Below are 17,265 nucleotides of genomic sequence, written 5' to 3'. Positions count from 1 at the left end.
ATTCCTCCACAGTCACGTGAAAGACTCATTGCCAGTTATTGCTGCCAGGAGTGGCACAAGTTATTCCATTGAGGGGGCAGGTATGTGTGGATACCTCTTTTCTCTTGGTAAATAAAATCATCATTTAAAAACTGCAGTTTGTATTTACTCGTGTTAGCTTTGTCTATATTCTCTAATATTTCAGTTCCCAGATGGTTACAAACTGTCGTTAACAGAAGAGAAGATGCTACATAGTGACAAACACGGCCCTGTTCCAACTTCTTTGAGATGTGTTTCTGCTGTCAAAAATCAACATGAGCCAGCATTTTTCTTAAAATTGCAGATTTTTTCAGTTTAAACACTCATGTTATATAATGAAGGAAATATGGGATTATAAGATTTGCAAATTCTTGCATTGTGTTTTTACACTTTGCACAGTGTCTCAACAGTTGGGTTTGTATTACAACAAGTTGCCAGCACTTCTGCATCACCTGTGGTGGTGGTACTAGGTCTGAGGCAGCGGTAGTGTTTTTAATGTCTGTTACCTGAGAGGGCGTGCTGGTGAGCTCCATCTTCTCCTGAGACTTCTCCTTGGCTAACCGTGCCGCCTCCTTGAACTCTGCAAACTTCTCTGCAAACTGAAGTAACAGAAACAACTGATACTACAGCACGGCTGGCAACTGAGCAGCGAGCTCTGGTTTCTGATAGGGCATCGGCAGTTTCTCACCTTAACCAGGTGGCTCTCTGATGAGAAGCCGAGGCCGTAGACAGTGTTGGCTCGGCTGTCCGCCCACTGGCCAAACTTTTGCGATGTCTTGGTGAACGTCATGTTGGGGGTGATGGTGCTGTTTATAATGGCCTGTTGGGGACAAGTTGCACATGACAGAACGTCATAATCAAATGTACACATGAACAGCTTATTCAAGCCAAAGAGAGTTTAGAGCTAAAGAAAAGAAATCACTGTCAGCTCAAGATCAGCATGCTTGCTTTTCTTGAGCTTTATGCAGTTGGAAATGACTCCATCAGACTGTCAAAACCTGATCGAAGTGCACAAGCCTGGTGGTCAGGGATGGCCGCACGCAGACCAAAAGAGTGACATGAGCCCACTACAGCAGGAGGGGTCCGGGGCAGTGTGGAGTGGCCTACCATCATGGGGCAGAAGCCATGTGTACCCTCCAATGTGTTGTGACCACTACTTTGTAAGTGCACATGAACAAACAGAGGAAAACAGGATGGACACTGAATTTAAAGAGCGGTTCTGTGAGGAGGTGCATGGGTATCTCCGTCTGTACATGTGGTCTTTAAAACAATATAAAAACAATAAAATTTGCACTAGTTCTTGGATGGAATCTGCCCAAGTAGTGGAGTAAGTAAGGCTGGATCATTCTAGACTGCTCATGGTTCATGGGAATTTTTAGATTTAAAAAAAGTAACTTTTATGAGTGCAGTTTTGTATTGATTTTTCTTTTTCTTTTTTGACTCCTTCACCAAACACCCAAGATAAACCTACAAAAAAAGTCTGACCTGGTAGAAAAAACTGCTGATTTACCAAATATATATGTATGTTTCTCATTAGTTATACACTTACAGTAACACATAACAGTGGTTTCTAAAAGTTAACAGAAGGGAAGAGCAGAAACAAACATTCATGGTTTTCAAAATAAGCATTTGAACACAGCGGGTAGGCAAATGTCAACAATTTGCAAGTGGCTGTTTTTAGCTTGTGATATCAATTTCATGAACCACTTGGGGGCAGCAGAAACTACTGACATAAAATCAACTTTTTAATTGATCTTGCAAACAGTTGCCCATTTACACAATCAGCAGCAGTGAGGGAGAAACATTATGAGTAATTATGACTGTGTTTGTTGAGCTGTTAAAAGCTCAGCAGCTAGCAGCTGGAGCAGGTTGCATGTCGGACAGTTTTTTTCCTGTTGTTGAAAACATCTGCCTGCTTTTGCTGCTGCTGAGTAAACCAAAATAGTCGTGGTTCAGGGGGTTGGGAAGCTCATCTTGTAACCGGAAGGTTGCCGGTTCGATCTTGGTCATTGTATCCTTGGGCAAGACACTTCACCTACCGCCTACTGGTGATGGCCAGAGGGGCCGATGGCGCGATATGGCAGCCTCGCTTCTGTCAGTCTGTCCCAGGGCAGCTGTGGCTACAACTGTAGCTTGCCTCCACCAGTGTGTGAACGTGAGAATGAATGAATCGTGGAATTGTAAAGCACTTTGAGGGTCTCGAAAAGCGCTATATAAATGCAATTATTATTATTAAATGTGCAACCAAGAAGCCAAAAAATGGATGAACTCACTATAAAGTTTTGAAAACTCTTATTATTAACAAACAGGTTATAACCACTTTTTGTGTATTTCTAGGATCCATGGGTGTACTAACATGTCAAACATGTCAAAAGTTTGCTCCCTCTGGAACTTTGCAAGTAACACCAGTCATTGTGTGTCTCTGCTGAGAATCCTTCTTGTTGTCTGTATAATAATGTCCTCCAAGCACCAGCCCACCCGACTGCTGCTATTTCCAGCACAGCACAGCTAACTTGCTGGTTCAACAACAGCACTGCTAGTCACCCATAGAGACTCTTGCATAACTATGCTAACTCCACCCCTGCACCTATCTCAAGACTAAAATAATCACTGCCACATAGATATGACGGGCCTGAGTTCAACTTCACTGCTCTAGGAGAGAGGCCCGGCTGAGGCACAGCAGTCACAAAGAATATGCACTGATGGAAAACCAGTGTTTCCAATTATTTATATGAATATATTTATATACAATTAAAACTTCAATTCAGTTTTATTTACATAGCCTCAAATCACAACACCAATCGCCTTAAGGTGCCTTACACTGTAAGGTAAAGACATGAAAAGTTATACAGAGAAAGCCCCAATAATCAAATTGCCCTGTATCAGTAAGCACTTGGCAGTGAGAAGGAAAAACTCCCTTTCAACAGGATGAAACCTCCAGCAGAGCCGGGTTCAGGGAAGGCCATCTTCACTGACTGGTTGAGGGTGAGGGAGACGGGACAAAAGACACGCTGCGGAAGAGTGCTTTACTTCCACTTTGGTGAAATCCAAAAAATTATTCTTGGGTGGTGGAATGTGTGGTGGATGAAAGCATTTCTACGATAAAAATACGTAATTGTTTGATAGCTGAACAAGTAATGTTACTATAGCAAAGCACGTAAAAGAAGTTCGATGAAATCAAAAGGATGTAGATAAACATGTAAACATAGGTTAAAACTGCAATCCTGTACCAGGTCGGGTTAAGAACTGGCTTTACTTGTACACACCTTGGATCCATCCAGACTGATGATTCGATATACATTCCTGGTGCTATCGAAGAAGTACGACACTGTGACGGCATGTTTACTCGTGGGAACCCAGTTCTTCTTGGTGTTCGGGTCTATCTGGAAGACGTGGGCCCGCGTACTGAAGATGGGCTGCTCTCTGCACAGAGAGAGGAAGAAACAGATGAGGATGTTTAAAAGTTTCAGATTAGGATGGCTTAAAGATGTGAACGATTCAATTAAACAGTAGTTTGGAAGAGGAAAAACAAGAGAAATACAGTCCGGATCAAAAGTTTAAGACCACTTGAAAAATGGCAAAAAAAAATCATATTTTGCATGTTTAGATTGTAACAAGGTTCCAAGTAGAACTTCAACATGCAACAAGAAGAAATGGGACTGACACAAAAAATTTTTGAGCATGCAATTTATTGAAAACAACGCTTAAACTGAAAAAACTGATCAAAGGTTTAAGACCACACCTCCAAAATAAACCTGTAAACTCCCACAAAACAGAAATCACAGTTCCAAACATGAACTCAGTAATGAGTAGCTCCACCTTTATTGTTGATCACTCAAAATTCGTTGTGGCGTGCTTGATGCAAGCGTTTCCATGATGTGAGTGGGAACATTTCTCCAAGTGGTGAAGACGGCTGCACGAAGGGCATCTACTGCGTGGAACTGTTGTCCATTTTTGTAAATGCCCCTTGCCATCCATCCCCAAAGGTTCTCACTTGGATTTGCATCAGGGGAACATGTAGGATGATCCAAAAGAGTGATGTTATTCTCCTGGAAGAAGTCTCTTGACCTGCAGGCATTGTGTACTGTTGAAAAACCCAAGTCATTACCACACAGGCGAGGGCCCTCAGTCATGAGTGACACTCTTTGCAACATCTGGACATAGCCAGCGGCCGTTCGACGCTCCTGCACCTCCTGAAGCTCCATGGTTCCGTTGAAGGAAAAAGCACCCCAGAACATTATGGTGCCCCCTCCACTGTGGTGCATAGAAAACATCTCAGGTTGGATCTGTTTGTCATGTCAGTAACGTTGGAAACCATCAGGACCATCAAGGTCAAATATTTTCCTCATCAGAGAACAGAACTTTCTTCTGCCTTTCAATGTCCCATGTTTGGTACTCTGAAAGTGCAAAGTCCAAGCGGTCAGTTCTGCAGCGTTCAAGGAGATGAGGCCTTTGAAGACATTTTTTGTTTTTGAAGCCTTCCAGTCTCAGAAGCTGTCTGATGGTTATGGGCCTGCAGTCAGCACCAGTAATGGCCTTAATTTAGGTCAAGGATCGTCCAGTGTCTTGATGGACCGTCAATTGGATCCCCCAGCTCAGTACTGGTGAAATTTTGGGGGGTTTTCCACTTGACTTTTTTGTTTCATAACCCTCAGGATCATTAAAGAAATTTCAAATAACTGTCTTACTGCGTCCCACCTCATCAGCGATGGCGCACTGCAAGAGATCCTGCTTTTGCAGTTCAACAACCCGACCACATTCAAAAAGGGAAAGTTGCAAAACATGCAAAATATTTTTTTTTGCCATGTTTCACGTGGTCTTAAACTTTTGATCGGGTTTGTATTTGGTCCTTAAAAAGTGTCAAAAATCCTAGTTTACTTTTCTCCCAAAGTGCCCTAGATCAGGAAAAAACAGTCAGACAGCAATGAAAAATATCTGAGACCAACACTGGTTGTGTACTGGTTGTGTACTTCTGTTCACTGACTGAAAGGAGTCCCTCCTGAATGATGGAGCTCTTCACTCTGCCTCTATCGGAGAGCACACAGACCCTTTGGAGGAAGCTAATTTCTGACAACTCATTCTTTCAGTCGCTTCCCAAAAGGTCACAGCCTAATACTGCACAAACCATCATTTAAAAAAAGGTGGTATAAAGCTGAAAGCAGACCTCCTTTGTCCACTGTGATAATGAGCTTTCATCCGTTATCCCCTAATATTCAGAGCAAACAGCAGCACAACAAAGACAAAAGAACAAAAAAAGACTTTTAAATATGTTGGCTTCTCTGCTCACCTGGTGTATTAGTCAGAAAACACTGTCCATGTGGGAGAAAGATTGCGAACAGATTTTTTTTTTTTAAAGCTATCTGATTACAGAATATTTACTATGAATATTATTAATAAAATACTAAAGAGGTGGTTTTACCTCCATGGACCAACTGGCAGGACATCAATTTTGACTTTTTATCCCCTGCTGCTTGTGTCATATCACAGGTCTTGGTGTAATTTCTTTATTTCATTCGGAACTGTTTACGAGCAGTAGCAGGAAATCCCATATTTGTCTCCATTACTATGGACTGCTCATCCGGATAAAAGGTTAATCCACATGTGGAGAACAGGCCCCTGTGTGTTCACAAGTTAATGTGACCCCATTCAAAAGCGGCATAAATGTCAGTTCCAAATTGTATCCGTCTACAGAGACATTTTGTAATCATCTGGTAGATACTGAGATATCTCACGGGATAATCCTAAACAATGATTTTTAAACAATGTTTTTCTCTAGTGGTCCACCCAGCTGTAGTGACTAAAGTGGTGCACCAACCTACCAGCACTGCCAAAGCTAAAGCATACATGTAAACGGAAATATCCAACTCTGTCCTGTACTGCCACGGAAAGGAAGTCTCAAACAACATAATGAATCAGAAGACGCCATTTCTCATCCCCGCACATCCATAATTCACAGACCTACTCTGTTGTTGAACTAGCAGATGCTGAACAATGGACGAAGAAAAAAAGCCAGCAGCCATTCACACTGAGAGCAAGTGCGTAAGTGTGTCTACCGGCAAAGGTGAACATAATACAACTTATGCAATCAGCCACAATGTAGGGATTTAGATTACATTAATGTAACTGGAACAGTGGAATGCATGGGCATTTGACTGTGATATCGGTTGCATTATATATCAAGATAATCTGACACAGACCCAAACTGATGTAGACAAAATCATTAAGACATCTGCCAGTACAAAAATGTTCTAGAAAGCACATAAAAATGAAAGACCTTCAAAGATTTTGTAAAAATTAATAAAAAATATGGAAACGTTGAAAGCCATAATGCAGCATCCTTCATGTCATATTTCAGTCAAAGTCTGTGTGCCAAATCCTGCCCTTTGCAAAATTTAGTCCAGCTTAGATTTAACACTTTAATTAATCTGTGGTCTGCACAGCAATATGTGCTTATCCACACACCAACCCAGACAAGCCATAGCTAGCAAGACTTTTAGGCTTGCTTGACTAAATGGAGATTTGGATGACTGGTTGAGGCCTTGGACCTAAGATGTACACAGAAGATTAGGTGCAGCATGCATTTCACATTAGATAAATGCAGGTCCTTTAACTGCATGTATCTAGCCTCCGAGGCAGTTCTCTTTTAAATTAAGCTTGACACCCCCTTTTAAGATGAATCATTACGAGGTATACTTCACTTTTGCACTTTGCACATAACATCAAAATGTGAACAGCATTTCAAGTAAAGACTTAGTAGAAATTATAGAAGAGAAAAATGTTTTTCTTCTGTACAAATGAAACATGTTTTAGTCTCAGGGACCAGAAAATGATTTGTGCAGTCAACCACTATAACTGCGCTTGACTGTGGAGGCATCTTTTATTGTCCTTCTGAAACCTACTGTCTCTTTTTGAGTGTGTCGTTGATAAAAAATCAGACTGGAATTAAGCTTTGTTTTTTTTAAGCAGCAAAAGAAGCAGAGACAAGTTAATTCTTCTTAAATAATAGAGGTAAACAATACAGCGGAGTATACACAGAAACCAAAAAACGCACATCTCTACATGACCAGGATGATCGGACGACCTCAGGACCCATCGGCAGCAAAGCTCTACAGCAAGCAAAAGCTGGTGATGCTGCTGAGCAACTTGTCGGAGATAGAAGGGATTAGACTTGTTAGAAAAACAGGCTTATCATTGGACTATCACGATCATGTGGGTCCAGATACTGAAGGAATCTTGGTATGCTTCCATATCCGTTCGTTAGGTGCAGATGTGGAGCTGATTGCTGCTGTTTGGCTGTCACTTTCATTTTAAGTGCCTCTTTCACACCAGCAGCACCCATCGCAGCCACAGCTCCACCTGACAAGCCAGAGTGACTTCTGACAGGAAAACTGACATGGTGTTATATTTTTGTTACTTTTTATGCGCAAGTGTGTGCAGGCTGGTCCTAACCAGCGGGGTGCACACTGAGATGAGGTGAACAAATGAAGCCAAAGGTGACCTGGAAGCACCTGTGCCAACATACAGAGATCAGCAGATACTGGATGACTTCCAAACATTGCTATGGATGAAAAGCTCCCAGGGTCTTGGATTAAAAACAAGCTTTGACTGTTCTGGTTGCAACTGGTCACAGTGATGAAGGAAATCCACAGGAAATAAAGAGCAGATATATTTAGAATATTTAAGGGACAGACATAAAGATGGAGACTGTACTCAACCTTGCAAAAATAACAAAAACATTTAATGTGAAAGCACAATTCCAGACTTTTATCTAGAAATACAATCTCAGCTTTTCTTAAAATAGATTTTCAACTCCAATCTGAAAATTATGACTGTTCTCGAAATGATCAACAGCTGGGACACTACGCGCAGACCAACTAATGCTGCTACAGCTAACAAAAGGTAAAGCTGACAGTGACATCTATATTTGTATTTATTTATTTATTGTCATTGTCAAGAACAATGAAATTGCGTTTGGGGCTTCCATACAACCCAAAAAAAAGAAGAAAATAATAAATACCCCTTAAAACCCAAGTGTACATATTTAACCCAGTGTGACTCCAATGCAATAAGACAATCCTTAGCAATAATGTTCGTAGAAATTCAGACAAAGACCTGAGAAACATGACAAAATACAACAATGCAACCCATTCAATATTATTGTACTGTGAGATATGATATCAGATATGATAGTTATCTATTTAAGAAAGAGGGGGGGGGGGAGGGCAGGAGGGGGAAGAGAATAAAGATATGATGCTTTGGTTACTGTATCTGAAACAGATAGTGTCATATCAACATGCAAAATGGGTATTACTTCCAGCGCGTACTGGATTAAGTCAGGGTTGACAGAGATCGACTTTCACGCTCTGGGCTACCAGACGAAAACAGACATGGTCCTGAGAGGACTGCAGCTTCAGTCTAGTTACAATTAGTCAAAAAGCTGCTCAAGTTAGACAACAGATCTAAATGCAGCTAGTAACTCTGTGTGTAGCTCAGTACTATAACAAGCTCTTTATTTCAACATGACTCCTTTAATGCAGTTCTGGTTCTGAGATGTCTATCTGCCAGGCTTTTAGGGAAAGTAGATATGATTCCTTGTCTGGCAGCTAAGTGTTCCATGACTCCTCTGAGCCCAGCTATTGTTCCCATCTCTGGGAATATCCTGTCACATCTCACTGTGTTAATTAAGATAGCAGAGCAGAGGCTTATTTAAACACTGACACAGTTAATGATGTAACGATGTGTACATGGGAGTCACACCGGCTTCATCAGCTCATGCAAGCTGGAAGTAAAGAACCATATAAATACACTAAAGGACATAAACTCATTAGAAGCGCTTACTGGATGAAAGTAAAGCTCTAGGAGAGACTGAATGCAACAGCACTCTTTGCTTTGGAGGTTACGTGCGAGTCAGAGTTCACAATAAAGACTTCCTCTGACATGATTTGGTTACAGCAGCTCTAACCTGATATCTACCAGGAGATGTTATCAATGAGATATTATGCAAAACAAGCAAGGTTTCGGACAAGATAATTAGAACAGCACAAACTGGCTCATGAATTTTTTTAACTATTGTGAGCTGTTTTTTAAAGCTGTGTCAAGGCAAGCCAATTAAGCTAACATCACCTCTGACTGACTTTCTAATGTTTCAACTGGTGATGCAATATTTGGTTTGGCTATTGCGCCGATCCTGACTCAAAAACCTAGATCAGATGCTCCTGACAGATCAATTTAGTTTCATGTTGTTTGCAGCAAACTGGTGCACAGCTAATATACCAAATTCAAATCAAATTCAAATTTTATTTGTCACGTACACAGTCATACACAGTACGATATGTAGTGAAATGCTTGGACAACTGCTCGTGACCTAAAGAGAACAAAAAAGGAAAAGGCTATGAATAAGATAGGAAATAAATATGAAAAATTAAAAAGGGTAAATTTAACTAGGAAGGAATAAAATATAAATTAAGGTTAAAAATGAAATAACTGTACAACACAAATTAGAATGAAGGGTAAATTTAACTGGGAAGAATAAGATAAAATATATAAATTAAAGTTGAAAATAAAATAACTGTACAACAAAATACACAATATAGAACTATATAAGAATGTATGAAGAAATCTAAATATAAATAAATATATACACAATAACAGCAGCTGTACAAGTATTAACCGGAAATGAAGAATATAGTGACCAGTGTTGTGCAAAAAAACAATGTGTGCAAAAACAATGTCCAGAAAGTCCAGTGTGTGTGTAAGAACTATATATGTTGGTCAGTACTGTGTGGTGGTGTGATTGAGAGACCGTATCGCCTGCGGGAAGAAGCTCCTCCTCAGTCTCTCTGTGTTGGTCTTCAGGGAGCCGAATCGCTTTCCTGACCTCAACAGAGAGAACAGTCTGTTGTTGGGATGGCTGAGGTCCTTCACGATCTTCCTGGCCTTGGTCCAGCACCGCCTGCTGTAGATTGAGTGCAGGTCAGGGAGCTCGGAGCGGATGGTGCGCTCAGCTGACCGCACAACCCTCTGTAGAGCTCGTCTGTCCTGCATGGTGCTGTTCCCGAACCAGGTTAAGATGTTTCCCGCCAGGATGCTCTCTATGGTGCACGAGTAAAAGTTCCTGAGCACCTTGGAGGGCAGTTGGAAGTCTCTCAAGCGTCTGAGGTGCTAGAGACGCTGTCGGGCCTTTTTCACCACGGTGTTGATGTGACAGGACCATGACAGGTCCTGCGTGATGTGAACTCCGAGGTATTTGAAGCTGTCCACTCTCTCCACTGGGCACTCGTTGATGACGGGGGTCTGGTAGTTCCTCTCCTGCTTAGTGCTGAAGTCCACTATCAGCTCCTTTGTCTTACTGACGTTTAGAAGGAGGTTGTTCCTCTGGCACCAGTTCTCCAGATTCCTAATCTCCTTCAGGTAGGCCGTCTCGTTGTTATCAGAGATCAGGCCCACCACGACGGTGTCGTCAGCAAACTTGATGATGGTGGTGGAGCTGGTAGTGGCCACACAGTCATATGTGTACAAAGAGTACAGCAGGGGGCTCAGAACACACCCCTGGGGGGCTCCAGTGCTGAGAGTGGTGGAGGCTGAGACATGTCCGCCCATCCTTACTGCCTGTGGTCTGCCAGTTAGGAAGTTGGAGATCCACTGACACATAGATGAGCTGAGTCCCAGATGCTCCAGCTTGGTGGTGAGTGTGGAGGGAATTATGGTGTTAAATGCAGAGCTGTAGTCTATGAAGAGCATTTTAACATAATTCCCCCTTCTAGTGTCCAAGTGAGTGAGTGATGTGTGGAGGAGATGAGAGATGGCATCGTCTGTGGAACGATTTGGACGGTAAGCGAACTGTAGTGGGTCCAGTGTGTCTGGTAGTGAAGAAATGATGAAGTCTCTGACCAGGCGTTCAAAGCACTTCATCACTACTGAGGTGAGGGCTACAGGGCGATAGTCATTGAGAGAAGCAGGGTGGGGTTTCTTCGGGACAGGAACAATGATGGACTCTTTGAAGCATGTGGGGATCACCGACTGAGATAAAGAGATGTTGAATATCTCAGTGAACACAGGAGCTAGCTGGTATGCGCAGTCTCTTAGGATACGACCTGGGATGCCGTCTGGTCCTGCTGCTTTCCTGGTGTTCACTCTCTTGAAGGTTCTCCTTACTTCATGCTCGGAGATGACGAGCACGTTTCCGGTGCTGGCAGTATCTTCCTGTCTGCAGCCGTTAGCGCCGCTAACACTAGCATTGTTGGAGACCTTAGCTGCAGCCTCGAAGCGAGCATAGAAAGTGTTCAGCTCGTCTGCCAGAGTCACGGCCGCGTTCGTCATACCGGTTGTTGGTGCTTTATAGTCCGTTATTGTCCTTAGTCCCCGCCACAGGCTCCTAGAGTCACTCTGTTGGAGTTGTGACTCTAGTTTCCTCCCGTAGCGCTGCTTCGCCTCTTTCACCGCCCTCCGCACGTTATATGACGCGGCTTTGTACGGGTCCATGTCCCCCGTTGTGAGTCCCGTACCAAGGAGGAAGGCAATGTGATTGTAAAGACAAGTGCAAATAAATAAGACAAATAAAACAGATCAAGCTGGATCAGTGCATCCCTAGTTTCATATAACAACAATAATCTGTGTAACAAAAAAGAAAATATTCACAAATATTTGCAGCTGCACTTCAAGCAATAGCACTGTGGCTGCCAACACAGATAATGTTTAGTACCAGCAGGATGCTAATTACACACTTTCAAAATAATTCACTGGTGATAAACTGTATCAGTGACATTCCCCTGTATTAAACTAAAATACAGAAAGATATCCTGAAACTATCTGCTGCATGTAATACATGCAGCAGATGGACTCTGTTAATCTAACTTGTAAGTAGCTACTCAGTTGAATGAATTGAGTAATCTGACAAATGTTATCCCATTTCTTTTAATGATTTTAAGGCAAATATATAGTCAAGTGGTTTTAAAATAGTTCTATAAGCCAATAGAAAAATGTGTAAGGTAACTATTGGAACTAGAGCACATAAAGGTATTATTCAGTTCAATCTCAACTCTTTTGTGCTTGGTTTTAAAGCCATAGTGTAAAGACTCTCACCGCTAGATCAAATGAATTCTGTTTTTTTAACTCTTCCCAATTTAAGCACATAATCCTAGCTAATGTGGCTGCTGTAAAACAAACACATAAAAAAGAAAGGTAAAGCTATTCAGACTGAAAATGAATTGAATGCAAAGCTAAAATGAATTTAAAAGCCATATATAATCAACGTTTGATTAATTCTTAAACAAGAATAAAAGGCATTGCTGGTCACTGTGACAATGTCTCAATTAGCTGTGGCTTTTCAGGGGCTTGAAGTGGGTGCAGGTCATTAGTCTGACAGTGTGGCCTAGATCAAACTCTGCCCCGGTGCAGTGTGTCTCCATGAGAGCGTGGCGATTGTTAGCCCATAATCCCTTTTCACAATGAAACCTAGCGTTCGAGTCTCAATGACATGTACTTGCACGTGAATCTGAGTGCAGATGTCGTCAGATCAGCAGAAACATTCACAGCAGCAGAAGACACACACGAGCGCTGGTGTTTTCAATGGTGGCAAACAAAGATGTGGACTGTTTGTGACCGAAACAATGCTCAGATTAGTTTCCAATGACAAAGACTCTATTAGGACATGTCACAGTCACTCAGGACACTGAGGTTTGTTGATACCTGCCACATTTAATGACGTCTGGGGACTGATGCGAAACAATTTCCTTAATCGGTCACATATTTGGGATGCAACTAACGTTAACTTGAAGTGTCAACTAATCTGATTAATCTTAATAACTTCACCACTTCATCTGGCTATAAATAAAGTATCTATGAATATAACAAACAAACAGAACTATTCACATCTAAGAGCTTAAATCCAGCAAACTTCATTTTTGCTTGCCAATTGTTTTTGCACTAATACATAGTATGTGTAATTTAGTTTACAGCAAAAATAGTGCAAAAGAGTCATTATTAAAAAAAACATTTAAATTTTGTATATTTTCATGCAACCATTTATATATTAGCATCTCATTAATCCAGTCTGGCTTAAAATAATTATCAGAAAATGCTTGGAATCCACTACAGATGGGTGAAGTTTTTATGAGCAGCCAGTCAAATGAGTGCACATGCATGCTCTGTGTGTTTGTGTGTCTGTGTGCATGTGCGTAAGAAGGAAAAGTCCACAAGAATCAGCTGTGCAAAAAGAATATTTAATCTTCTGTTTGGGATTATTTGGGTTTTAAAACTGATAAAACTGGCAAGAAACTAAACAAAGCAATCGGATGCAGAGCGCCTTCGCCCGCAGCCAGGAAATGAATGAACAGGTGGGGATAACAGACGGTAGTAAATGAACAGGGTGCACAACCACACATTCAGTTTTAGGTCTAGTTTTTTCATTTTCTTCATGAATTGACGTTGTTTTTTAAGTACTAATCCATTAGATGGAGACTTCTTTACATTTACTCTCTGCCATGGTTTGTGAAGAAAAAAATAGTGCTGCTAAAGTGTGCATAACATGGCCAGCTCCTATTAGTGCTTATGTTTTACCGATATAGTATCTACCATGGTAGTTTTATTTTCTTTTTTACAGTCAACAGACTATTAAATAAGAAAATTAATCCCATTCCCGTCAAAAACAACAACTATCACTAATTCGGGTAATCACAAACTACCCAATCCTAACAACCCAAACAAAGGTGTTGGCTGATGTTTGGTTTGCTAGCTGATATCAGCCTATCAGCACATTGGGCCTCGATCACACAGCACTAGAGTCTGATCTGCGACTACTTGCCGTCCTCTGGTCAAAAGGCGGGAAAAAATGCGTATTTCCTAACTGATTGGTTTATATTTGGCTGCTGCTATATAAAATCGGTTGCAAAGAGGACTCTGGACGAAGGCCCTCTTTGTAATTGCATTGGTCATTAGCAGATTGCTGTGGTTGCTCATAGCAAGCATTGAAGTCTTGACTTATCTGCTAACACTCTCTCAGCTTTCGTGAAACATGAAAAAACAAACTGGAGGTTTGTCTTCGGAGTAAAAGTTGTGCCTCACAGGTCACAGATATAAGAGATGTATACAGTGGAAAAATTATTTGATCCCCCGCTGAACTTTGAAATGTCTTTTATTTTTATTAAGTCTCGAATTTTATGTTAGATTCATTTATTTCTTCTTTATAAATCGTAAATCATTTTTTACCTATCCTGTCTATACTATATATGAAGGACTATATCAAGAAGAATATTGAAAACAAATCTGACTACAAGCCAAAACTCCACTGAGTGAAAGCAATGACAGCTGCAGCCCGTGTTTGCTATGCACAGGAATAATAACTCCGCATTACTAACTTAGCTGTTACGTTGTCATGGCAACTGCCCATGTGGTCATGAGCTGTGAACATCCTCCAACTCCGTCGCTCCCTCTCCTTCCTACACGCTCTCTCGCCCAATCCGATCGCAGCATCCCTGTGGGTTAGCCCACTCGCAGAGGGAGGCAGCAGGAGCCTGGCAAGGCGAAGCCTCCAGTCCCAAACGCCCATATGCCGCTCACAGACCTCTAGTCTTTCAGCAGCCGACAAAAGAGAAAGAGCAAGCGTGGGACACTCGGCTAGCCTGACACTTTCAAACTATTTCTCATGACAATAACGAAGTCCTGTGTTTTTTCCACTGATGCTCTCTTTGTCTGAATGTAAGAAGTTCAGAAAGTCCGAGCCCTTCTGTAACGACTCTTCTTTGACACTGAAAATAACACAAGCTCATAGAGGAAGTGAAAGAAGTTATGAAAGACTGGCTTGTCTTGAGGAAACCCAACTGAAATCACAAAACAGCAGCTGAGAACATGTCAATTTATATACAAAAACATTTCATTAATCAGCCACAGCTCACAGCGCCAGCTTAAGACCCATAATATTCTGACCTATAATAATATTTAAAAAGATTCAGACACCCATTTGCTTTCACTTTAAAAAAAAATTAGGAATAAATGTGAAAAATAAACATTAAATTTTGCCTATTTCTTGTTGCTTATCTTCTGGTAAATACACCAACAGAGCCATCTACATAAAAAATTAGCAAATATCAGCCGATTTATTGCTGTAGCTCTGCATACGACGTCTTGTTTTTCCCCAGACACACTAATCTTCCCATAAACTTGTCAAATATTCCTATCCGAAAAAGCGCTTTTTAACAAATTGCTCAAATAAATCACTTTGATGGTTAATTGCTCATCAAAACACGTGCCTGTCTACTGAACTGTCATTTTAGTTCTACCTGAAAATAGCAGTGACTTTACACAGGAATGGGACAGATGGATGCAGGCACAAAGGTGCACCCAAAAGGCTCCAGCTGTTATCAGCACGAAGGCTTAAAAATATCAACATACAGGGAGTGCAGAATTATTAGGCAAATGAGTATTTTGTCCACATCATCCTCTTCATGCATGTTGTCCTACTCCAAGCTGTATAGGCTCGAAAGCCTACTACCAATTAAGCATATTAGGTGATGTGCATCTCTGTAATGAGAAGGGGTGTGGTCTAATGACATCAACACCCTATATCAGGTGTGCATAATTATTAGGCAACGTCCTTTCCTTTGGCAAAATGGGTCAAAAGAAGGACTTGACAGGCTCAGAAAAGTCAAAAATAGTGAGATATCTTGCAGAGGGATGCAGCAGTCTCAAAATTGAAAAGCTTCTGAAGCGTGATCATCGAACAACAAGCGTTTCATTCAAAATAGTCAAAAGGGTTGCAAGAAGCATGTGGAAAAACCAAGGCGCAAAATAACTGCCCATGAACTGAGAAAAGTCAAGCGTGCAGCCGCCAAGATGCCACTTGCCACCAGTTTGGCCATATTTCAGAGCTGCAACATCACTGGAGTGCCCAAAAGCACAAGGTGTGCAATACTCAGAGACATGGCCAAGGTAAGAAAGGCTGAAAGACGACCACCACTGAACAAGACACACAAGCTGAAACGTCAAGACTGGGCCAAGAAATATCTCAAGACTGATTTTTCTAAGGTTTTATGGACTGATGAAATGAGAGCGAGTCTTGATGGGCCAGATGGATGGGCCCGTGGCTGGATTGGTAAAGGGCAGAGAGCTCCAGTCCGACTCAGACGCCAGCAAGGTGGAGGTGGAGTACTGGTTTGGGCTGGTATCATCAAAGATGAGCTTGTGGGGCCTTTTCGGGTTGAGGATGGAGTCAAGCTCAACTCCCAGTCCTACTGCCAGTTTCTGGAAGACACCTTCTTCAAGCAGTGGTACAGGAAGAAGTCTGCATCCTTCAAGAAAAACATGATTTTCATGCAGGACAATGCTCCATCACACGCGTCCAAGTACTCCACAGCATGGCTGGCAAGAAAGGGTATAAAAAAAGAAGAAAAACTAATGACATGGCCACCTTGTTCACCTGATCTGAACCCCATTGAGAACCTGTGGTCCATCATCAAATGTGAGATTTACAAGGAGGGAAAACAGTACACCTCTCTGAACAGTGTCTGGGAGGCTGTGGTTGCTGCTGCACGCAATGTTGATGGTGAACAGATCAAAACACTGACAGAATCCATGGATGGCAGGCTTTTGAGTGTCCTTGCAAAGAAAGGTGGCTATATTGGTCGCTGATTTGTTTTTGTTTTGTTTTTGAATGTCAGAAATTTATATTTGTGAATGTGGAGATGTTATATTGGTTTCACTGGTAAAAATAAATAATTGAAATGGGTATATATTTGTTTTTTGTTAAGTTGCCTAATAATTATGCACAGTAATAGTCACCTGCACACACAGATATCCCCCTAAAATAGCTAAAACTAAAAACAAACTAAAAACTACTTCCAAAAACATTCAGCTTTGGGTTTGGGTTCATTGAGAACATGGTTGTTGTTCAATAATAAAATTATTCCTCAAAAATACAACTTGCCTAATAATTCTGCACTCCCTGTATGTAATTTTTTTTTAAATTTAAAAGCATTCAATTGGCATACATCAAAGAGGTTACCCGCATAAGGATAAAATACATGAATTGCACAGACTTCTACAATATCACAGACTCATTGTAATAACAGTATGGGAATAACTGTCTGAAGCTGCGCACCCATTTTTAAGCCAGTAAAAATAAAAACTTTGTAATTGTCATTTTAGGGATTTTATTGTGTTGTTGCTGGATGTACTATGCTTGCTGTTGTTTACTACAAAGTCCTAACTGAATTCCAGTGGTAGGGGTGTGTCACTGCTGCAACTTCAGATATG

The 17,265-nt window shown here is 41.3% G+C and overlaps 1 protein-coding gene across 1 annotated transcript in view; it reads right to left on the bottom strand.

Moving 5' to 3' along the window:
• homer1 (homer scaffold protein 1) overlaps nucleotides 1–17,265 on the bottom strand; it is a 30,853-nt gene that overhangs the window by 11,771 nt on the left and 1,817 nt on the right. Inside the window, exons 2-4 of the mRNA XM_085414422.1 lie at nucleotides 3,285–3,441; nucleotides 707–838; nucleotides 525–617 (exon numbers count right to left, since the gene is read on the bottom strand). Coding sequence (XP_085270548.1) covers nucleotides 525–617; nucleotides 707–838; nucleotides 3,285–3,441 — 382 coding nt within the window. The remainder of the gene's footprint in view (nucleotides 1–524; nucleotides 618–706; nucleotides 839–3,284; nucleotides 3,442–17,265) is intronic.

The sequence above is a fragment of the Rhamphochromis longiceps genome, linkage group LG7 (assembly GCF_057381845.1).
Source record: "Rhamphochromis longiceps isolate RC_006_pf linkage group LG7, R_longiceps_female_GT1.1, whole genome shotgun sequence".
In the NCBI taxonomy this organism is placed as follows: Eukaryota; Metazoa; Chordata; class Actinopteri; order Cichliformes; family Cichlidae; genus Rhamphochromis; species Rhamphochromis longiceps.
The sequence above is the reverse complement of the archived record's forward strand: the minus strand, read 5'-3'. Positions and strand labels throughout refer to the sequence as shown.